Source organism: Dermacentor andersoni, chromosome 5 (assembly GCF_023375885.2).
Source record: "Dermacentor andersoni chromosome 5, qqDerAnde1_hic_scaffold, whole genome shotgun sequence".
Lineage (NCBI taxonomy): Eukaryota > Metazoa > Arthropoda > Arachnida > Ixodida > Ixodidae > Dermacentor > Dermacentor andersoni.
Window position 1 is genome coordinate 92,252,914 of NC_092818.1, and position 24,927 is coordinate 92,277,840.

The window sequence follows — 24,927 nt, forward strand, 5'->3', positions numbered from 1 at the left end:
TTCGGTTTGAAATTTCAGATCTTTCTGCGGAGGGTAACAATGTAATACTTTGCAGACATAATCGTTATCCCTCATTGTATGCTCTGTCCTTGTCGACTAAAAATGGCCAGACCTGGTAAGGGGCCCTTTAAGTCTTTGCAGCAGTATTTTTTTCCTCAGCTTCCCAATTTTCAAGCCATACTTTAAAACCATTGTTCATGAAAATATTGCTTTGCTTGTGTAGTTTATTTGATCAGCCACGTGATACCAACATTTTCTTTTGGCTTCATGCAGTTGTTTCTGGCAAGTGACTGAGGCCCTCGGTTCCTCTTACTTTTAATAAGGGGAACCGGCGACCCGGTGAAGCTTTCCTTTGCAAACCTCACCGGGTCTTGTCAGTGACACTGAGAAAGCAGGAAGGGCTTCTCCCACTAAAGCAAGCTGTGCATAGTACTTTCCATCCTTCTGCACTAATCCGATTCATGTATGAATTATTCCCTCTCAACTCGATAATGGGATATGGGATGATGCTGCATGTTCTGCTCAACAAGGGCATGAGATTTGTGTACTTCATACTCGGCAGGCTGCATGCAGTAGATACCCAAGTAATGTGGTCATAAGCCTTGCCTCATGTGTCCCACAGTGCAGTTGTTTTTGATCTGCAAGATCTTCTACAGAATAACCACTTCATATATTTGTGCTTCCAGTGTGCAATGCACCATTATGTTTTAGTTGCTAGCACAAGTGATGCACCATGACCGCTGGTCGCAGAAATGCGTTGCTCCCCTAATTCGTTGCTAACTATGCTCAGCTCTGTGAAGACTTCATGTAATAAGTAAATCTCATTTTACAACATAGAGGTATGGGACTTACTCTTGTATTGAGCTGCATGACGCATCGCATATCTTTATTTCATATGCGATTCACTATCGTCTGGGTCGCGAATGCAAGCAGACAAGTCACTCTAGCCTTCAGAGCATTACCTGATACCTGCGAAATGGTCAACACAGAGCTTGCAATCTGTCGCTTCTTCTCTGGAATGCATGCCTGTACTCCATCTCGCAAGTTGTCTGCAGCACTGCTGAAGGTAAGAGGCAATACTCTTGTGCAGCGCAATAATGTTCCGAATACAACTGTGTGATTGATGGCAGCATTAGTTTTTTTCTTGGTGCATGATACGTTACAGCAATACGCAATATGTTAGGATATTCGCACATGCAAGTCGTATACTGCGAATTCGGCAGCCACTGAGCAGACAATGTTGCATAGATTAACACATCCAGAGGAGAATTCCGCCTTCCTATTGGCTAAGGAGTCCTGCAGCTTCCACAATGTTTTCAAACGGCTTGCGCAACGGAGTATACATCACATACACCACTCTGTCGCGGTGTCTGCATTTTGATGGCAGCAAAATGCAAAAGCGCTCGTACATGTTAGAGAACCCCAGGGGATAAAAATTATTCTGGAGTCCCCCACTAAGGCATCTCATACCCTCAGTGCTGCTTTGGGACGCAAAACTTGCGAATAAAACGAACCTGCGACTTGTGTGCTGTCTTCCTCTGCAGCCTGCCCACCAGGTAAAGGAGATGCGAATGCTGCGTGAGCACATAAACGATGAGGAGCAGGCCAACGTCGAGCTGCGCTGTGAGGGATCCAGGCTCAAGGACATCATCAAGCGCAAAGGTATTGTGTCAAACTGTGCTAGCAGCATGAAAACTGATCGAAATTTTGTATCAGTACTCCTTTAAGCATGAAATTGAAATAACTTGAAAGATCAATTTCGGGGAACACACACATATATCTACAAAACGTCCATAGCAAGTGTAGCTTGAAAGGTATTTAAATTCAATTTTAAAGTGTGCGTGGGAAGTCAACCGCAGTGTGCAGCACCCTGCAACATTGCCATCAATGTGTCTGTGTTGTAAACACTTTAGGCATAAACAATGTTATGTCAAGAGCTTTCATTGCAGTTTTGCTTACCATGCTATGAGCAGACCATGCTGTTTCTGCGCTTGCTCGTGTTGTACCGTGACTACAGCCTCTGTGGTGTTATGCCACTATAGTTGCGCTGCCAGTCTTCCTCAGCTGTCACTGATGGCCGAATGCTGCCTTTGTCATACTTGTGCGTTTTCTATTTAAAAGCGTAGAAAAAACTATGTTAGTCTTACCTCTTCTTTCTTTGCTGATAATTTGCAGGAAGAGCACAGCTTGTCTGGACACTTTGCCCTCTTAGCCCCGACCACATTAGAGGAAATGTGCACGCAACTAGTAACAACAAATCTCGCGCACCAGTGTGCGCATCAGTTTTGTGCGATAATGTGACAGCCGTTGAAGTTGTGCACCTCTCGCTGCTTTCTGAAATCTCGACTTGCACTGGTCACTAGGTCATCTACTGAAGCAAACAAGGTTTTGTGCAATGATTACTATATCGTAGGTATTTATCATATAAAAAGACCCAAAATTTTTGTCGGTACTCCTTTATCGTAAACTGGTTCTGCCAAAGCATTTTGCAATTTCCTCTTTCAGCTGTGACGGAGGGTCTTTTCTGAACAAGTTGTCTCTTATAGTTGCATGGAACGATAGCCCTTCTTTCTTTATGTATCTTCTGGCAAACATGCAACCACTCTTCCTCCTTTCCCAACCTTCTCGCACCTCACCCTGTTCATGTAATCTTATTGGAGCGTCGCAGTTCTTTCAGCTGCACTCCTGATTCCAGTTGCCTTGCAGCAAGCTATTTAGCTGTGCAGCCATGTTTTGGATGACACTTGCATTTGTGACCAAGAGAAGCTTATACTTGAATTGGGACCTATGTGTAAATCAACAACTGTCTTGTTTGTTAGTTTCTTAGTAATGTGTATACAGAATTGTGCTATGTTCTCTTCTCTTGCTGTTTCTAACTTGTTTCCAAGTACGTTTCTGGTTAACGTTATAATGTGCTGTTTTTTTAATAACTTCCTCACAATTCCATAAGAATAACCTTGTACACTTATAATTGGCCAATACTAGTGACAATACTAATGAAATCTGGCACTTTCAGCTATATTTAGCCAGAGTTTAAAAATATGCCGGTGCACTCTAAGATAACGCGGCCAAATGCATGTTGCTCACTTTTGTATGTAGTGTCACTTTTATTTTGCTTAATTGGATAATTAGTCATGATAAATTAACGAACTTCTGAACCAAGGAAGCTAGGAAAAGATTCCAATTAAAAAGTTGCAGAGCAGTTTGCAGAACATCCGAAGAAACAGTTTGTTCTTCTATCTATTAAGTATTAGTGTTATTCTGCTTACTGCAGATGCCCGCAAAATACAACAAAACACTACACAACATGGCCGCTTGCACGTCGTTGCAGAGCAACTTGCACAGAAAATGCAACAAGGCAAGGAGCATCCACTCGTAATTTGCCAAGCCCGGTTCTTGGGTTCTCGTGAGAAAATTTAGGCCTACAGCTTTGTGGTTGCCAGCAGTTAAAGCCAGCAAGTACATCATCTGTGCAAGCACAAACAGACCAATTTATATTTGCCAGAGGTATGGTGACGCTATCAGACCCGACGACTGGACAGTTGCGCCAGAATCTCCAAGCGAAATTCGAAACTTGTTGGACAAACGGCTAGTGCAGAAGCTATTATATTTTGTCACCCAAATATGGTTGAGCACTCCTTCCAAGTGCTCAGCCCCATTGTAAACGACGCTAGCAGGGCATTGTCGGTGAAAGACATGTCACGAGGCTACTGATGCAAGAATGTGCCCTTCGTAGTGGTATGTACCAGTGCAGAAGCTTCGAATGGATATGCTGTAACATTGCAACCTGTGGTTAGCATTAACAGTACCAAGATGGATCATTCTTTTATAAAAAGTACATTCACATCTTCACACTATATCATTGCTTTCTTTACTTTTTTTTCGTCTGCAGATCGAGAGATCAACAGCCTGAAGGAAAGACTGAATGCTCTACAGTCAGTGTCCTACAATGATGCCAGCAGCCTTGCATTGCTTCACAAAAACATGGAAGAGTACGGAGTGTTCTTTTACCTATTGTCAGTTTTCTTATTTTGCTTTATGCACTCTTACTCGTGTACAGTGTGTGCCTATGTTAAAGAGAACGCGCGAGTGCAGAGTTCGTGTGAATTTTCTCCTCTGGCAAGTGTACGATTGCCGGACATTGCAGCAGAAGACTTGTGGTTTGTGGCACTGGCACCTTTTTACACAACTGTGCAGTGCATTAATGTAGCTTAGCGCGCATTAACATAACAGTGGGCCATACTGTACGGCAGAACGTTCCCGTTTCGTACACTGTCCTGGCTCAAATGTTCGCAATAAAGGACAAAAAAGATAATAAAGCTACGATTAAAAAAAAATTTACCGGTTAATAAGTTCCTGGAAAACGCTGCCTTTTGGCACCCATGTTCAGTACATCACCATACAGCAAACACGTGGTGCATTCTCGACCCACTAGATCTCATGTAAACAAAGATAGGGCACGAGGCACGTGCAATTCGGAGCAGTAGATGCCTGCTACTCTTGCTTTCTCACAGTACTTGTCCTCTCTTGTCACGTAAAAAGGTCGGAACGCACTCAGTTCCCTCTTCCAGCACCAGTAAATCTCCTCACGGGTCGTCGCACCCTGAATTTGCAGCTATTGTCGCAAACCCTACTATGATAAGCATCTTCACCTGTCTCTTTCACAGCACTTGTGGTGTAGTGTCGTTCGAAGCGTTGCTGCATTTCACGCTTTCAATAGGTGATAAACCAAACGCGCAGCCATTTGTTGCCGCAGGTGATGCGAAGTTAGTGTCATGTTTGACTTTCGCAGTGTCGTATTCCAGCGTTGTCCACGAGCTCAATGTTTGTTTCTTGTCGCTGTCTTAAAACACTATGCAGTAAGGAAACGGCAAAGTGTGCCTTCGGCTGCTCGAAACCCACCAGCTAAACGTGCATCGGCGTCTCAAGCTGCATTGTTTCCCAGACTAAGCATGTTAAAGCTTTCCACCAAAATGCCCTGAGCAAAAAAGAAGCTGTTGATCCAGATTGAATTCAAGGAATGCAAGCTATCTGAAGCCTCAAGAATGACGCGTCTTGGGCAGCTCGGGGCACCACCGGCTCTGTCTTCATTGGCGTCGCGCATTAAAACAATTTGTGCAACAGTTCACATTGCGCCGGTTCCATTCCTGCTGAGACTTCCAATTTTTTAGTGCCTTCGGGTTGTACAGTTTCCTGGTTTTCCTTGCATTTCTTTTTCCGGAACGTATGAATGAGGTTCTACTGTATACTGTAACATCACACAGGCTTCAAGGCCACAATGTTTCTGAATCTATCTTAACCTATTGTTTTCAATTGTTCAGGTTTCTATGGAGACTCGTTTGGCAGTGGCCTTCTGCAAAAACATTGATAGTATGTGTGCTTTGTTTTGTGGGAAGTGTATAATGGCACATGTAACTATTGTTTGTTCCTAGAACAGTTCCTGTAACATTGGTCGCCTAATATGCTGTGGCCACTGGTCGTACATGTGTTTCATATGGTCTAAGCAGGTTCAGATCTGCAGCCATTGACAGTTCCATTATTTCTCTTTTCTTCTAGTACTTCGGCACAAAACCAGCTCCTGCAGGACGAAGTCAACTCCTTAAAACGGATAAGAGAAGACTACGACATGGTCATCAGGCAAAATGTCTCTCTGCAGGCTGAGGCAAGTGAAGTAGTGTTTCTAAGCACATTTCTGTATTACCCTGTTCCTCATGAGGTTTGTTTTTGCCAAGATGTCGGGTGTATATGGTGGTTTCACCTCAAGGTACAGCTTCACAGCAGCAAAAATGTTACCTAAAGTGTAGCTTTTTAACAGCACATGCTGCAGTGCAGTGAAGCCATACTTCTGATCTGTGCCGCATATCGCAGCACTGCACATATGTCCTCCATTCAGAAATTGAAACTACATTTATTCAGTTTTGGAGTCCCATAAAGTTCTAATTATCGAGATTCGAATGTATAACTACAACTTGTGAATGTGAGGTTATATCAAATTGTGCATTATTTGTGCACTTGTATGCTTCTGTTATGTGACACACTGTTTTGGTTATCGTAGTTGATGCGCTGTGGCAACTGGTTACACATAACGTGTTTCATAGCGCATTTCGTCGTAAGCAGGTTCAGATCTGCAATGCCTCCCATGAAAAAATTGCATAATTTTGCTAACGAAAGGTACAGAACCCAATGATGGGTTGCTTGACACATCTTTCTGTAACACATTATTTTTTTGGTCCCGAATGGGATCTGTAAGAGCAGTTCTCGCAGTGCTGCTTGCTATGTACGAAATGGAGTATAGTTCCCTGTTCTGTTAATTTGCCGAGACCGAGATAGCAAGGTTTTCCTTACTGACAAGTTCTTGCCCTATGACTGCTACCGCAGTGTGAGAAGATGTCCCAGCTTCAAGAAAAGTGCAACAACCTCAAGGAAGACCTATCCAAAGCCCTGACCGAGAAATCGGACCTCCGCACCAAGCTTGATGCTGTGGAGTACGAGGTTGGCGAGCTCCGCTGTGAGCTTGGCACGAAGACTCGAGAGCTGGACTCTTTGGTTGGCTTCTACTCAAACAGGGAGGAGCCAGCTCCGAGGAGCTCGCAGGCCCTGCCACAATCGCCTCGAGCCAGCTGCTACACGGAGCTGCGCATGGTTGAGCTGCAGGAGGCCAATGCCAAGTTGCAGCAGGAATCTTGCCGGCTGCAGGTGAGTTCCCGTTGCTTCTGTCTTAACCTTTTTCCCGCTGGCTTGTTCGGCCTATCGTGCTTCTCCGTGTGCACGTCTCCCTTTCTAGTGCAGCTGTGGCTGCACATGGCTGTCCGCAGCCCGCGTGCTCCCTGTTTTAGAGGTGACCTGGCCTGTGTGCAAAGAGTGGCCATGTCCAGATGGTGGGGCATCAGGTGCACTGCTTTTCCATGTGGTTTGTTATTGGAAGTTGCGTAAAATAGTTTCGATGACTTGAAGCAAGAGGAAGATCAAACTTTCCTGCTGCCGACACTTTTCACTATAGCCTCCCAGTATGGGCGACACTATCAGCTGCGGGGGCGGAATGGGTGCAAAAGCGTGGCTGGCTTCACTTCATACCACTGATTTGAAGATATCGCCGAGACGGCATGAAACCGTATCTTTCATTGCGGACTCTCAAATTCAACGTTTTCTCACTCGCGTTTGCTTTCCTTGATCACCCCATAATTCGGAAAATTTTGCGGCCCCTTCCATGCATGAAAAATCAACTGCTCACTACTTAGTTGCATAATAAGCAAAATTTTAATACTACGAAATTTTAATATAACAAAGCAAATTACCGATTTTACAAACTTTGCTATATCAAGGTATAACTGTATAGTGGTTCTTTTTGCCACTGAAAGTATTGTTACATTACAGTAAAGCCAACTTCTAGTTTTTGCATGAACCTTTCTTGGCGTGGTGTTTTGAAATCAGCTGTGCAGCGTTGTTTAGCTGTTATTTATTGTTAGATCCTGGTTTGTTTGTCTGACCAAAAGTATTGAGGAAAGAAAGAATTGCGGTGGCAGTTCCCACGCAGTTACTTTCCTGTGAATGCTGCGTCAGAGGCCTTGCCCAGCTTTCAGTGGGAGGCTGGGACAGGACTGTGTGAGCCTCAAGGCCATCGCTGCTCTGGTGTGCTTCTAGGAGAAACTACTGTAGCTTGAGCACATACTTTTGCAGGCTGGGTCGTGATGCCTGGTAGACCTGTGCCACAGCACACGTGGTATCGACGGTCGTTTCACACAAGTGACTACTGTTTGGGCTCTGAAAATGGCAATAAAGCATTCGCTGATTGCCCGACATGTTGGATGTCGCAGAGCATGTGATGAAGCTGAGGGCATTTTGGTGACAAGTGCAGATCAGAGAAGTACGTCGCAAACGCATCTGATTAATGCAGTGGCCAATAAGGGAAACGTGGGCCAATGAAGTGCGCAGATAAAGTGGACATGGCTGCCACTGAAGTTCTGGAGTCCACCAGTGGAATTTCTGCAAAGGCACATAATGCAGGAAGTGCTAGCTTATAATGTCAACAGTTGCTAACCAGTAGTGTGAGATGGAAGAAATTAAAAACAACTTCACATCTAACAGGAGGACAGTTCCTGTGGCAGTCTAGTTTGATGAAAACTGCTTAGTTTAACTGTTAAACAGTGTAGCCTGATCATGTGCAATGTTTCTTCCCTTCCTCAGACCCATTATGTGTATCTGATGTTTGCCATTTTGAAAATTGCCCTGAAATTTCACACTATTCTGTTCGGTAACACACAACTATTAATTAAATGTCTTATGCAGGCAACACTTGTTTGATCGGGAAGAACAATACTGATCTGCATTGTTCGCTGAAGTGCTGAAGTGATGCGTCCCTCATACTATCAGTGCAAAAGTGCCAAGGCATGCTACTTAACATGTGAAGAAAAATAGGGTTGCTGCTTTTCATAATCTTCAGTTCCACATTACCTCCATTTCATTTGTGCACAATTGTTTCTGTTTACAGAGTGAACTGGAAGAAACAACAGCCAGGATGCAGGCAGATAGCAATGCCAAGAAGGCCACCATAATGCAGCTGGAGGAAGCAAAGGCCACTCTTGTTGCAGAGATGTCTCAACTGACCAACCGTAACACGCAACTGAACATTCGCATCTCGGGCCTGGAGAATGAGCTGCAGCTGTCGAAGACCACAACTGCGACGCTCGAATCTCGGCTTTCAATTCAATCTAGCCAGTCTGAAATGCTTCGTCAACAGCTCGCTGACAAGGACCAGCAGATTGCTGCACTTGACGAGAAGTCGGCCGCTTCTGATGCCATGAACCAGGAGCTGCTAAAGTCAAACGCCGAGCTGAACGCAGCTTTACGATCATCGGAGGTAGAAAAGGTGGCACAGGCAGAAAGAATGCGTGAAATCATGGCAGAGAACAGGAAGCATCGGGATGCTTTGTCTCAACAGAATTCCAAGATGCTCGCTCTGGAGACAACACTTCGGAATGTGGAGCTGAAACTCGCAGAAGCAGTTGGAAAAAGTGAATCACTTTCATCCGAACTGTCAGTCAGCCAGGAACAGTGCATAAAACTTGAGGAAGCCATTGCGTCACTGCGCATTGAACTGGAGGCAGGTCGGTCTCGCTGCAGAGAGCTAGAACAACAGTTGAGTCGGGCTGGGTGCGAGAAGGAGGCTCAGTCAACGAGACTTCTCAAAGTGCAAGATGAATTGAACAGTGTTACGAGCAGAGCAGACCAGCTTCAAGCACGGACGCAGGAGCTTGAAGCCTCCAAGCAACAGCTGGAGACACTCTGCTCCGAGCTTCGGCACAAATTGAGTGAGAGCAAGTGCCAGCTTAACGTGGCTGCCGAAGAAAACTGTGCACTATTCAAAATTAAGGAAGAAATGCAAGCGGCTCACGCCTCCTTGCGTGCCCAGTTCGATGAAACAAGTAAGCAGCATGCGATGCTGGTAACTTCTCTGCAGGGCCAGATACAGGAGTCTGAGGTCCTGGTTGCCAGACTGAACGAAGAAAAGCAAACTCTTGCTGAGAATTCTGGAAAGCTTGAGGCCGACCTTGGACTGCTTCGTTCTGAACTGGTAAAACTAAACGAAAAGAATGTCATGCTTGTAAACGAAGTATCTGAGGTTACTCATTCTCGTGACGAGCTTAATGATAACCTTGTTTCGCAGAAGAGACAAGTGGAGCAAATTACTGCAGAATGTGCCAGGCTTCAGCAGTGCATTCAGAACAGCGCAGCCGAAAAGGCTGAACTCGAAGCTCGCTTGGAGAAGGAAACGGGGCTTGTTCATGCACTCAAAGAAAAATGTGCCAAGCATGTTGCTGTGAATGAAAACCTCCATAGTGAAAATGCAGCAATCAAGAGTACTCTTGAGGAAGCCAAGCTCGGAATGGAGCAGCTCAAGGCCAGTGTTCAAGAGGTGAACAACAAGAACATTGCGCTACAAAACAAGCTTGAGGGGACCACACAGAAGCTCGATACTTTGCTAGCAGAGAAGCAAATGCTGCAGCTGAAGCTGTCTGAAACAAGTGCTACCTATGGCGCTCTTCAGAAGGAAGTGTCGGAGGTCAGGACAAAGCTGCGTGCTTCTGAGGAGCAAGAACAAATTCTCAGGAATGCCAATGCTGGCCTGGACTCGTTCATCACTGACTGCAAGCAGAGACTACAAGCTAGAGAGTCTCAGCTTGGTGAGGCGACCAGACGAATACAGTCCCTGCAAGAAGAGGTTTGTATTTTCCAGCAACTAGTCACAAGACTCAACCTTGAGAAAAAGTGCTTGCACTCGTCTCTCGCGACTGCAGAAACCACTTCGCAGTCACTTGAGAAAAAGTGCCAGGCTGCCACATGCACCATTGAGGAGATGAGGTTGAAGCTCAAGGAAAGTCACCACAGGCAGGTGCAGCTGTCTGCACTCACCGAGCAACTACAACAGGAATGCAGCAGCCTGAAACTGGTTCTTGCGGACATGAGTGAAAAGCTGTCGTGTCGCGAGCAGGAGTTGACGTCGGCAGCCAGTGATCGGGACAGGATGGCATCACAGGTGAAGGAGCTGCAAGATGGGCATGTCCGTCTGAAGCACGACAACCAAGCTCTGGAAGATCGCATAGGTAAAGGTTGATTCAGTATTTATTTTAATTGAGCGGCACTTCTTGCGAAAGGCATGGAACATGCGAAAATTGAGGTGATAATAAGTCTGTTAGGACTGATGGTGTTCTTTCAAAACTCTAACTTTGTGGTAAGAAACTTGTTACTTCAAGAAAACATAAGGTCGAACTTCCATTTTTGAAGCACCAATGCTAGATCGCAAGTGTGATGTTGCAGATTTCACATAGCTGGCGTAAATTCAGTTTCTGGCTCTTGTAAAATTCATGGTAGTCCATCTTTACAAATAAAAATATAACTAGGCCCCAGAAGACACCATCAAAATTCATTTCATGGTGAATTGATGCATGAACTACAAGGTAGCATCACCACCAGTCTTTGTCTTGCATCTTTCCTCTCGCAGCAAGAGTGGCTTTCTTGGTATTGTATAAGGGTAATTTAATAACACAGCTCAACTTGTTTCAATATACTTTCAGAGACCATTGTTCCCCAAAGCCTTTCAAGCATAAGGTTTTTTTTTTAGTGCACCTTGTAAGATCAGAGTTTGTGGCAACTAAATGGCAAAGCCAAATGCCAGTGACAACCACCAATGCTTTCATCGCGTTTTTGTCCTTGTTACCACTGAGGTTAAAGCTGAGCCACCACAATATCTGCAACCCACTTTCCATCTTGCTTGTTTCATGCCATTATGAATAAAGTGCACAGTTACTGCTAAAGGTGCTGGTCAACACATTATACTACCGGTTTTTTATTGCACTTCACAGTCAAAAGGGAATGCAAAAGACACAGGCCAATGAAGTATATCTGTAAACATTTTAACGATAAGGAACGTCCAGCATTAGGACTATTTGGGCTGTGCAAAGGCGATACCATAATCGTTATACAAAATTCAGATGAAGAAGACATTGGGACATGTGAAGATACAAGAAAAAAAGGTTAGTTTTAGAGATTGGTGATTGTCATCTGCTGCCTCCTCCAGAATAGACAATTCAGTAGAGACCAGAAATGCCAAACTGAGATCCTTGATTGTATAAAATTCATTTGTATAGTTGCAATGAGTGAGAGCGCTGCGTGCGAGGAAAGGCAACATGTTACACTCGTCAGTTGCAAACGGTATAGTTAGTGCTCGCAGATGCTTCTTAATAAATATGTCTTCAGAGTGAGATCGTAGGCTCCCTGCAGCATGTAGAATATTTAGTTCAGGTGAAATGCTGCTTACCGACTAAGCAAGCCCAGAAACATGAATTGATACTTGTGAAAACTTATTCTTATCTAGAAGGCTGTTTGTACAAGATTATATTTTTTGTAATGTTCTTATTACATCTTGCATACTCGATATGGGCCTGATTAACCATTGTGGTGGCGTAGTGGTTTTGGCATTGCTCTCCTGAGCCAAACGCTGGGGGCTCAAATCCCGGCACATTTCGATGGGGGCAAAATGCAAGAATACCCATGTACTGCGTAGTCAACGTAATCCGAAGTCCCCCGCTACGACATGCCTCATAATCATATTGTAATTATGCCACATAAAACCTCAGAATTTAGAGGGGCCCTGAACCACTTGTTCTCAAAGTGGAGAACGGTATTTGTAGTGAAAACAGGCTATTTCAGAAATACTTTGCTGCAAAAAGTCCTTCAATGTGTTCAGCAGAAGTGGAGTTGGCAATCAAGTACGGCCTCCGGTGCGCTCGTCCCGATCCCATCTTCAATGCCTAGCACTGCAAAGGCTGCAGCAGAGTGGGGCGTGCCCACAATGCTCCACCTTCTAAATGTCATCGTGGTGCGCAGTTCAAATTTCATTCTGCATGTTAACGTAGACACTATGACTTCAGATTTTGGTGCCTACATTGCGCTAAATGTAAGCGAAACGCAGATGTTGTCGGTCAGCCACAATGCACGTATCCAGTGGACTTGTGATGGCACCCCGCGGTAGCCGCTGTATCTATGCTATGTAGCAGACCGCACCTACCGATAGCAGCCACGTACGGGAAACTGTTATATTACGAAAGAGTGTCCAGAGAAGAATGAGAAGCAGGCTTTTGTTAAAAAAAAAAAAAGAGTGTTTGAGAGTAAGGTGGCTTTGCACTCCACTTGCGAGCTCCACGTGCTACGTACGACAACAAAATTTGGCAGAGATGTTCACAGCAGCATATGCTACTTGCAGGCTGCTATTTCACCAAGCCCAGGGGGTGGTTCAAGGCTGCTTTAAGTGGTGCTGACTGCTGATATCTATGGCATTATTGTGCCGTCGAAACAGGGCGAGAACAGTAGCATTGTGGCAATGACTGCTTATAGCAGTGTACGCACAGGCATTGCGTTGCACTGATCATGCTAGTCGCTGTACTTGAGTGGTTATACATATTGCACAAGTAGTTGAAGGCTTTGCTGGAGGGAAAGGCTGTTTCTATTACGATCAAGATTGTTTTGTGGTGAACATTGTCATATGTATTTGCACTTTATCTAATGATGCACATTACCAAAAAAAATTGCACTTTTTGCTTCCCTTTGTGCTCAAGACTTTATGCAGTTAAAATTCACCAATGTGCTGCACATTTTTCTGTGCCATCTTGTCTTATTTTAGGATCTCGGGTGCCTGTTCAAGTCCTCCTTGGTTTGAGGTGCTAATTATAAGCGCAAAATTGTAATACGGATGTGTGCTATTCTCCCCAGAACCACATAGACTAGTTTTGAAAAGAAGCGCAAGGACAAATTTTATTGTTCTATTTGTTGCCAGCCCAAATAGCAGCAGTGGTGCTGTCATGGCATAACCATCAGCTTTTGCAGCCCTTTTGTGCATCTGGATGATTCTTCCTTCGTAAAGTTTATAGGTGTTGCCTTGAATATAATTTTTCAGTGTGTGCAACAGTAGGTCCTTGAATAGCCAAGTGACGTCAGCCACATACTGCCACTACTTTTGCTCTTGGTAAAGCTTTACAGGGATTGTGGTTTGTGACAGTTTCCAACAAAAATTACAAGAGGGAACTCTATCATAAAGAGGTCATTGAATGGTGTTTGCTCCTTGACAACATAGATGGGAGTGGTTCTTCTTTTGTCAGCAAGATTTTTCACACTAGATAGCAGCTGACACTCATGCTATTGTCATATGCTACCTAAAGTGGGGCAGCAACGGAAAGAAGAGAGAAAACAAGGGTAGGAAAGGCAGGGAGGTCAACCAGAACAGCATCCGGGTCCAGTTTACGTAATCTGCAATTTAGGCCACTTGAAATAACGGAAAGAACATTCACAAATAAACCAGTATCTGGAGTAAGCATATCTGCCAACTCTCCTGTCTTTTCCAGAAACTTTACGAATTTGGGCTTGTTTTGTAAATGCTGCTTCAGGTTTTACGAAAAATAAATCGTGCTCTTAAAAAAATTTTCACTCATGTCTCCGAACCTTCCGTTGGAAGTCTTCTGATAGCAGAAGGATGCAAGGGTTTACCTGCTCGAAGCGAGCTTGAGACAAGTTCCTAAAGCAGGTGAAACCTGGAGCAGCAGAGTCACTGGAAAATTGGTCTAAAAGAAGTGTTGCTTGTAGGTCTCTGCTGTTCCAAGTTTGCTGCTGCTTGCGCTCATGAATAGAGCATGTATGTATTCCTAAAAAAACAGTGTGCCTTTATTGTCCCTTTAAAGCTTGCTCGATCAAATAGTAAGTCGACGGGGACTGTTTAAATACCATTCCAGAAAACTCGCAACTGTTGTTTCGTGCCAAGAAAAGACTTCGTTTAGGAGAAAATTGCATCTGAAGTGTCCGAATACCTTTTTCAAAATTCAAATCTCCTGCCATTGAACTGAGGGAGTGGCGATGTTGCATATGCCATCGCCACCCTTTGCTGCTGTCGGTGAGTAAAACGCCGCCGACAGACGGCGGCACCGAGCCAAGACAGCGGCGGATTGACCGCTGCAACTGCTTTTCGGTCAAGTGGCGTAGACCGTTCAGGCATCCTGCGACATAACATGGACATTGAATTCTCTGCTACTTGCAGTTTGTGCGAGTTTCGCAAGCCAGCAACACCTGCGCAGCACCGCGCAATAACGAAACTACTGAAACGCGAAAGCGCGGGCGTCGCAGAGTCAAGCGAAAACGAAACCTGTCGACCGCCCGCTTCATTGTCAAGGGAAATTTCAATGAGTTCTTTTTTCTAAAAATGAAATAGAACTGAACAAGCAGCGTTTTATTTTCTTACACTACAAGGATGTTTTTTGCAACGAGCGGCTAAGTACCAGTCACAGAATTTCACCGAGTGCTTTCGTCATCGGGCAAGTACTTTAATGTTCCATGGGAGTCTCTAATCATGTCCTGCATTTACCTCAATTTCTCGATTATTAAGGCTCTGTTCGCAATAGTATTGATGCCTTAGTGATTCTCGAGCACTTATCTATCACTTTAGCTTGACTCAATATTTGCCTTTAGTGTCCCTTTAAAAAATTCACTAGCCCTGTGCTTTTAAAGCCTAAAAAAATCTGTGCTAGCCTTGTAGTGGTCGAGGGATTTTACCCATTTTTAATGTTTGCAGCTTGACAGGTATAGGTGTAGGTGGTGCAAGAAAGTTCAGTTCAGAGTACAGTGTTTTGAGCCTTTTCATACTGCCTAAGCAGGTATGCAGTAATTTTGCACAGCATCAATGGAGGAACGCTACAATTCAATTTTTTCTCGCAATGTTCCAAAGAATGAAGTGGATGGTTCATAACTTTTTTTTTGCCATACATATTTTTGTTTTAAACATGTTTTTTAGAGCGCTAAGTGCCCCAGGAGGTCAAAATTGATCCAGTGCCTTCTACTATAGCATGCCTAACTGCCTCTGCATTGCTTTGTGGCATAGAACTCAAGCCAATCAACCTTCAAGTAAAAAAAAAAAAAAAACTACGCAATGCACAGGTGACCTGGAGGTGAAGCTGAACAACCAGCTGGAACTTCGGAGGAAATCTGAGGAAGACTACTACGAGTGCGTCAAAGAACGGGATGCCCACAAGGAGACACTGAGGCAGCAGATAGACGAGCTCACCGCAAAGGCTGCAGAGAAGGAGAGACTGCAGGCAGAGTTGGAAGAGCTGCAGAGCCAGTGTGAGGGCTGCAAGACCTCTGCCTCCGATATGGGCCAGCTCACCGAGGAGAAAGAGCGCCTCGAGCTCGAGCTTGCGAGCAAGCACAGAGAGTTTCAGACACTGATTGCCAAATGTGATGAGCTCTGCCAAAAGGTCCAAATGCTGGAGAAAGAGAACGAGGGCCTCAAGTGCAAGCTCAAGGTGAGCCGTTGGGCTTTTCTGCATGCTGCAAGATTCCTTGTGGCTATAAGGTCTCTAAGCTTGCTAAATGGTAATAGTGTGTGGACAGCAATTTTTGAGACCAAATCACCAGCAAATGAAACAGTAGCAAAAGAGAATCTAATAGGTTATCATACATTTTTGAACAGTTCTTAAATAATAAACAATCTTTTTCACCACTAACATAAAAAAAATAGCGACACTCTCAAACTTGCAGCATTCGCAAGTTTCTGCCATTATAAAGCGTGCTTTATTAACCCTTTCAGGTTATGTTGTAATACCAGAAGGAAATGTTTATTTCTCATTTAAATGTGCTAAATACAGAGAACAAGGATATTCAATAAAGTTATTTCTCTGAAATAGAGCATTTCTCTTAAAGCATTTCAAGCAGAAAAATGTGATATATGAATTTACAGCCTGTGCAAAATTATTACAAAGTACACAAGAGTTTTGCAAGAAGTACTACTTGAAGTTAGTGATATTTTCAGAGCAGTGTGCACTTTAGATGTATGCAGTGCTATTTACAGAATTGTGATGTTTTTTTTTTATTGCTGAGTCAGTATTCTAAACTAGAGAAATTAAAAATTGAAAAATTTTGCTATATTCAACAATTCTCATAAACTTGATGGCCTAAATTGAAAATTCATTTCGTATAGTCAAGTTTTAAGTGCTTCTTTTAAATGCAACAAGCCTTGTAAAAATCTGTGCAGTGATTGCCAGGAAAACAATTTGTTTCTGTGCATTTAGATTACAACTAAGATATGCAAGCATTTTATTGGTAGGTCACATGGCCTGTATCTTCATGTCGCGATGATTTTGCACATCTAATATGCGGCATAAGTGCCACAATGTCAGAATGCTTGTTTAGCATGTTTATACTTCACTTGTTCCATTGTGTAGCTGAATGGTTCCCGACCTTTATTTTTCCTTACTGAATATCTTGTTCTCATGTTCTTTGGGTCTGTTCTGTATATTTTCCTTTTAATACTGTTGATATTGACCCCTGAATGAGCCCTCACTCCCCTCCTTCCTTATGTAATGCCTTTGGGCCCTTAAAGTGAAATAAATGAAATGCTCGGGAAAAAATGAGGGACCAGCAAAAATTCAAAAACTTAGAAAAGCAGTTTTTAGTAAAGCTAATGTGTGAAAGGCCACGAAGGATGCACTGAAAGAGCCAGGCCAGCTTGTTCTTTTTACTGTATTTGTGCAGTGTTAATAAAAGTATTGTATCAGGGTGTCTACCAACCGGGAAAACTGAGAATTCTCTGGGAATTGGTGCTTCTATGAGGGAAAATTAGCTGTCATTTTATTCCAAAGGAGCAAAAGTTTCCCTAATGCTGGCTCGATCAGTTACATTTTTGACTGAAGTAATTGTAATCGATTGCTTCTCTGTAATGTGTACAAGCCTATTTAAGTCGGAGGAGCATGCAAGAAATTGCAAAAATGTTATTGTTGCTGCTAGTAATCCTGAATTCGATTTGAGCATTCCACATGAAGTTTGATATGGTGATGCCAAGATCATTGAACGAGGGAACTACTACTATGGAAGAGTTCTCAAAGTAGTTATGCAGTTGAAGCTTCAGGTGATTGCGCAACATGCATAACGTTACCTTTATTAGTATTTAGTTTCGGGCACCTAGTTTTACACCAACCACACAGGGTCGAAGTTGGATTCAAGTGTTACATGATCACTGGGACCAAGGTATTGCACAATTCCCACCCACGCGACTTCGCTTCGCAAATGTGCCAGCCACCTGCTGCATGCTCACGTGGTCTCTCGGCTGTTTTGCGATGATTGATTTCCAATTACTACACCGACTGAAACCTGGGACTTGTACAGACATTGTGAGAAACGGGTGACCCATAATGGATGTTACCATGATGCCTGCGTACATCGTACTATGTTGAAATGTGCTATTTTAAACCTAAGAGTACGGGTGCATTACAATCCTTGTAATCAGTTTCACGCATAGCAGACAACACTGTGGAGGCTAAAGAGACTTCTGTCACTACTCTCATTTGTGGCAATAGTGCCTTGATATGAAAGATGTGGGTATGTGTTATGTAACTTGATGCGACATTGAGCTTTTGCTTTTATGTTGCTTTTAGCTTCAGGTCCTGAAGCTATTAATTGCCAAACAAGCGAAGTGACATGTTTTTTCAACCACTGCGCACAGCGTACCGTTCACTCTCAACCAAAACATGATTCAGTATGAACGTTAGGTACTGGAAGCATGAATGATATGCGATTTGACATAGCCTTACGTCCACAAGTTGCACAGTTGAGTCCCGCTACAATGGAATTCACGAGGATGTATTTCACTGTGGAGGGAATATTCATACATTGCAGTCTATAAAATTGTAACAGGGAATCAAAAGCACTTCTTTGTAGTGGAGTTTGACTGTAGTAATAATTGCAGTTAGTATTCTGCAGAGGCAGCTGCACCGTTAGACTTGTTAAATGAGACTTTAATGACTGTATTATTTGTGGAGCTTCTGCTTAGTTGTCTGCTATGTGTTAAATTGAGCGTAATTAGGGCTATAATCTTTTTTTCTTTTTTCCAAGCAACTAAAAGCTTGTCATGAGTGCTGTGCTGCAGTAGTCCTGCATCCACATCCTGCAATACGTGGGGAAGTTATTTTCTAAGCGGCGTTCATATCGTACAGCACACAATCGCTAAGTTTTGGCTGTATGCTAGTGCAGTTTTTACCTCCCTCATCTTTTGCAGCACTGCTTGCACTTTTGGGCTTATAAGCCTGGTGTGCCGAGCAACAACCAATACAAAGGTTTCAGTTAACAGGAATTTGACACTACGATAGTACACAGGTTGGCGAGACCAGACATGTTGTGAATAACTCAATTTTCTGGATTAACATGCAGTTGCGTGCTATTATATTTTGTATTTGACAATATTAAGTCTCGCACACCTTGTGGATGCCTTTCCAGATGCAGGAACGAGGGGAAAGGAAACAGAGGGGCTTGGTCTTTTATCGCGACAATATAAAGCGAGCAGGCAGTGAAGCCAAGGGAAGCATAGGGGGTAATTAGCTGTGGTTGAAACTGAAATGTAGAAAATAATCAAGGGGGAATGAAAATGGACGAAAAGATAACTTGTCGCCGGTGCAGACCAATTTGGTCTGCACCGCTCTGAGCCACGGCTCTGAGTGGTGCAATTTACAGTACCTCCTTCTCTTTCTCTGTAGTCTGCCAACGAGGACTCTGCAAAGAAGCTCCAAGCCGCCTTTGCTTCAATTCATTCTGAAATGAATGAGAAGACCGCAGAAATGAAGAAATCAAATCTTGATTTAAAGGAAACTGCTGCCATGTGGGAAAAGAAGTGCCTCGAGCAGCAATCTCTTCGCAAGCGAAGAGAGGCACTGTAAGTATGGCTCCACCTAGTAGTGTTTGTAGTTCACTGCACATAAGTGTTGTCTATAGACAATCTTAATTGTGTGTGTGAGCAGCAGCATCTCGGGCTGTTAGTTTCTCAATTGTGTGCAGTGACTTTAAAATAATATAGTCATGAGACACCAAAGACATCTGTACAACCATTTTCATGGACATGAGCCAACCACAGGAACTAGGCTTTGTTCGTTAAGAAAAAAAAAAATGCTGGTGTTAACGCCGTGTAATGGTGGCAATCTGATGCTTCTATAATACAGGCTATAGCATTTGTTTAGTGCACCTGGCATGCATAACGTGGCTTTGGCTAGCAAATCTTCAGACACTGAAGAGGCACTAATTTGATGCCATAGACAGTCCAGTTGTTATGCAAAATTTTTGCTTGCATTTTGAAAGAAAATGGGAGCTTATACTTTGAGGTTATAGGTTATAGTTTATTTCATTATATCGTAATTTAGGTACATTGGAATTCAACCTTTCATGCAAGGTGCAGTTGCCAAACAATTTTTTTAACATGACATTCAATAACAAAAAAAAATTCTTTTACTTGAATTCGTGACCACTTAGAGCTGTACCGACAGTCTTCACAGCAGCTGCATGGCACATGAAAAGTTGCAAAAAAATATGGAAGTCCAACGTACTGTGGTGATTGGCATAAGCAAAGCTTTCATATCCATTCCACCACCATGACTTGCCAGCATGATCTCTAATGTCGCACAGAGTGGTATGAAACCTCATGCTATGTTGCACTGAACAGATTACTTCTCCACAAAGGCCAATTAACGCAGCATCAAAACCCATTGGATGTCAAAAAACAGCTTTGCATCAAAATCTCATGGAAGCGAAGCGACAACCTGAATTAGTTTGTTCATGGCTGCCACATTAACCGTACTGCATCAAGTGCGCATTATGTCCTCAATTCATCATTCGGCCATGTATGTGTATCCAAAACTTGTTGAAGGAGCAGTGCGCTCGCCGAAAATGCCTCTATTTGTGCGAAAAGTAATCTGCTAGTTTCGCTCTGTCATTTGCGTTTCCTGGGAAATGGTGCTTTCTTTGAGCGAGTCCCGGACAGCCTCTTTTGACTTCAAGATAGAGCTGTGTGGTGACGCCCTTTTTCTCGCCTATCAAAATCTCTTCAAGCAAGAGGGTGTTCTTTTTAGTACTGCCGACTCTACCGCTACTTGTGCTTCTCGCTCGCCACATGAGGGTAGCACCAAATTGGGTGCTAACACAAGGCAATGGGCAGAGTACAAAACTATGCTGTGTAGAATAGGCAATGCATGACTCGTTACGATGCACCAATGTGTGCCACTACTCAACAATGCACTCGCCAGCTTATGGCCTCCGTGATGTGGCAGAACATCTGAGGCCATGACCAACAAAGTTTGCTGCTGCCAGCGAAAACGCGGCTCCTATTTGGCAACCACTGCCTGTTGCGCAGCACTCAACTTGAAAGATGCATTTGTAAACAACCGCCTGTAATTCAACCATTTCACCAGTGGAACCCGCAGTAGTCTCAACATGGTCAGCGCTTGTCCATGTCGTGTCTCCCTCCTAGTCCCTGTCAAAATATGCGCTGTTCTTTTAAAAGAAGTCAATTTATTGCTTGTTTTCCTTCATGAGCAGTGAAATTTCATTATACAGTTAAATTGTAGATAAATGCCTTTCATTATATTAGGGTAAAGATACATGGTGTTGTATAGGCATGAATTTATAAAAATATAAATACTTCATTACTTTGACTCTTGTTATATCTAAGTTCATATCGAAGTTTAACTATGCATCAGTTGTATCACAATAAGTCATCACCTACAAGTCAGCCGCTAGCTTTTGTGCTTTGAGAATTCTTTACATCTGTGTGTTCTCAGGTGAAGGGTTTACCACGTCATAAGTTATCACCCATGCTCACAATATCAATAACTCTTTTAACAGCTATAGTCGTTGCTCTTTGGTTTTTCAGTAGTTTCTGTAGCATTCCCTAAATGAAATATCGTGTCTCCCAGATGCAAGACTTTCATTTGAGTGCAGCAATAGATGTCCCAACATGTTTTTGCATCTCTCCTCCTATGTGCGTGACATCATTGTGTCTCGGCATTTTTTTTTAGTGGAATCCTTGCAACAAAAAAATGACACTGGTGCTCGTGTGGTTAACAGGGACAAAATGTCCAAGTGCAGAGCATAGGGAAATGCGACCCACATGCCATTTAATGCAGATGCATCTTACAGTGATCACTCTTGCTCCACAGAGATTTGCGACATCTGTTGCAGGCATCATGCTTATCATTAATTAAAGGTACCTGAACCGTTTGTCTCCATCCAGAATTTAGTCCTAGCATTGACAATCTGCAAGCTGTTGCATCCCGTAGTTATTATTGTGGTTGCATCATGTCTATTGCTGATGGGTCAGCTCTCGCTGTTATGGCTTGCATCTAAGCCTCATCTAAGTGGCTCTATACAACCTCTTTTCTACTTGTCTTCCGTGGTTGCAATGTGCCTGTAGACATCTCAATCTTCTCCTGTTAGTCACGCTTGTTCAATAATGATTTGCAATACCTGCTACCAGAGTACAGAGTACCAGAGAAGTGATTTGGATAGCAACTGCCCTTTCAAACCACCTGTAGTATTTGGAAGTGCTATCTCGTTTGCTGTTTTTATGTAATTTGCACTAATGCATAATGCATGACGTCGTACTGCATGCCTGTCATAATGCATGATGAGTCGCCATGAAGAATTCATTTCTGGATTTCCTTTCTTTGTAGTCTGATTAACCACATCGCAGATATGAAGGAGACGATCAAGCAGACCAAAAGGGACACAGAGACACTCAAGGCTCAGACAGAAGAGAAGGCCATGCGCCTTGCTGCCACGGAGGAGGAACGAGATAGGCTGGCGAATGAGGTAAGGTCACGGCAAAACCTGCTTTTTAGTTACATTATCATTCCTCTCTAGAGACACTAAAGTTACACAAGTTAGGCAAGTTGGTATGTATTCACGGCAGGAACGTTAAAGGCAGAGCAACAAAAGACAGTGGACATGAAGAAGTCAAGTGCATTGAACAGGATAAGCACAGTGCTTGTCTTGTCCTTTTCTCTGTCCCTCCGCCTGTCCTTTCTCGAACTGCCTTTGCCGTTCCAGCCAGACACCCCGAAGACAAGCAACATAATTTCTAGACTGCTAAAGTATTCTTTCAAGACTATTTTTCTTCATTTCGCTGTATGTCAATTATATGAAGAGAAAATCAAGTCTTTTCTTTGTTATAACGAATAAGCTAGGCCTGAGCAGACTATCAAAATTCGTTACGTGGCAAACTGATCTGGAAACTTCAAGGTGGTATAACGATCTTTTGTCCTTTCTCGCTTGTGAAGCATCCTGTCATGGTAAGGGTGGCATGTTTTAGTATTGTATAAGTGTAATACAACTCAATCTATTTTTCTTATTAGTATACCGATATGACATTTCTGCATTACTCTTTGAAACTCCCAAACCCTCTAAATTCTAGAACTGATGCTTGCCACACTAAAGCACAACCACAAGAAATGCTCACAATACTCTTTATTATTTCCTAAGCAAAGTGATTGTACCTAACCCGTAACTGCCAGCTCTTCTGATTGTACAAACAAGGCTGTTCTGAAAAACTGCCCCAAGTACACCAGAAAAAAAAAAAAGGAAAATATCATACAGCACAGTCTGCATTGTAATTGCGCAATATGCGCTAGGGAAATAGTCTGCTTTAAATCCATGCAATTTGTGTGTAGGCAGTGTAGGCCTATTTTGTTTCACATTGGGACATGTGTTGAGAAGTGTGCATGAGGCAAAGCTCTCATATGCATTGCAGAATGTCAGCTTTAAGTCGACTTATATATATGTATATATACATATATGTGTGTGTGTGCGTATATATATATATATATATATATATATATAACGAAGTGTTCTGGCAGCAAGAACACTTCGCTGCAGAGTACCCGCCGCGGTTGCTCAGTGGCTATGGTGTTGGGCTGCTGAGCACGAGGTCGCGGGATCGAATCCTGGCCACGGCGACCACGTTTCGATGGGGGCGAAATGCGAAAACACCCGTGTACTTAGATTTAGGTGCACGTTAAAGAACCCCAGGTGGTCGAAAATTTCCGGAATCCTCCACTATGGCGTGCCTCATAATCGGAAAGTGGTTTTGGCACGTAAAACACCATAAACTAACTTCGCTGCAGATCCACTAAGCAGAATTTGATGGTGCATCCACTTGGCTTTGTTCCTTCTGCAGCCAAATGACACTGTGCGTCTCTGGAGCTTTCAACTTTCGTGCACATGCCATGCATGTGTGTCCATACCATGAGTGGACAGCAGTGGCAGCAGTGCACCCGTACCTTTAGTGTTCTTATAAATGCTATCACGACAATAAATAACTAAATGAATACAATTTTAAATGTGTTACAAGTGTTTCTCAACCTTCATTTCATGCAGCTTGCTGCCATGACGCAGGAACGAGACAGGCTGGCGAGTGAGGTAAGGTTTTGGCAAAACCTGCTCCAACATGCTATTCCTCTTCAAAGGTCAAATAAAGAAGCACTAAACCAGTCTAGACTGAAGTCTTCTTTCGAAACTCCATTTTTATTGTACGATATTAAATATAGAAAGAAAACAAAAATGGGCTTCAGAAATTTTTGTTGCAATGGATTTTAGTGTTTTCGTATTTCATTCATTGTAATGCAGTAGAGCTCTCAAAATTTGCACACTAGCGTTTGGCTCCTCTAGAATACTGTATAATGCAGAGCACCTCTACTCTACTGGTAAAGCATTAGTTAGTCAAAATCCATTACGTCACAGAGAGCTGGCCTGCTGAAGCATGGAGAAGAAAAGAAATTAACTAGCATCGGCATGTTTTCTTGGTTTGTCATGTTTCAAAGGTGCTGCGAATCCGTTGGAAGTGCTAGACAGCGGATTTTTTTTGCCTCCATTTCGAGGTACATGTGAGAACTGATATCTTATTTCGCCGTTGAAGTTGTTCATTTCCAAAAACGTGTCACGAGTGCATGCGATAATTTCAATGCTGCTGTAGTGAATTCCCATCACCACTGGTGATGGGAATGGCGATGACGCTGGCTAGGCTTTTGGCTTTAACAGGAGGCTGTTGTGAACAAGACTTCGGTTTTAATCTCGCGGTGCAGGCAAATTTTCCTAGAAAGATAAGCGCATGTTAGAATTGAGTACATACTGTAAACATTCATTGTGTGCCGTTTCCATTTGACAATTCTCCAGGCATGCTGTAAATAGGCCAGGGTTCACAGCAGTACCTGAATGTAAAATCGTGAAAAGCCGACAAACACTGACACCAAGGACAACATAGGGGAAATTAGTTGTGCTTAATAAATGAATAAAGAAACCATAAATTAATGGAAATTAAAGTGGATGAAAAAACAACTTGCCGCAGGTGGGAACCGAACCCACAACCTTCGCATTTTGCGAAAGTTGTGGTTTCGGTTAACCCCCTTTTCTTCTCGTTGAATGCAAAATGCCATTTTCAAGGCCTTGAAAGCCACCAAGTTTCACGGAGTGTTTAAAAATCTCTGAATTTCGCTTTTGGCCGAGTTCAGTGGAATTTGAATCTTGGCTTGCATAAACCTCATGGTCTGATACAAACCAATATGATTTCATTAGTATCTT

At 43.2% G+C, this 24,927-nt stretch overlaps 1 protein-coding gene across 1 annotated transcript in view; it reads left to right on the forward strand.

Moving 5' to 3' along the window:
• LOC126532011 (uncharacterized) overlaps positions 1–24,927 on the forward strand; it is a 59,471-nt gene that overhangs the window by 15,174 nt on the left and 19,370 nt on the right. The window contains exons 6-14 of the mRNA XM_072288338.1: positions 1,545–1,662; positions 3,893–3,992; positions 5,557–5,662; positions 6,379–6,696; positions 8,489–10,601; positions 15,475–15,842; positions 19,065–19,240; positions 22,026–22,164; positions 23,728–23,769. Coding sequence (XP_072144439.1) covers positions 1,545–1,662; positions 3,893–3,992; positions 5,557–5,662; positions 6,379–6,696; positions 8,489–10,601; positions 15,475–15,842; positions 19,065–19,240; positions 22,026–22,164; positions 23,728–23,769 — 3,480 coding nt within the window. The remainder of the gene's footprint in view (positions 1–1,544; positions 1,663–3,892; positions 3,993–5,556; positions 5,663–6,378; positions 6,697–8,488; positions 10,602–15,474; positions 15,843–19,064; positions 19,241–22,025; positions 22,165–23,727; positions 23,770–24,927) is intronic.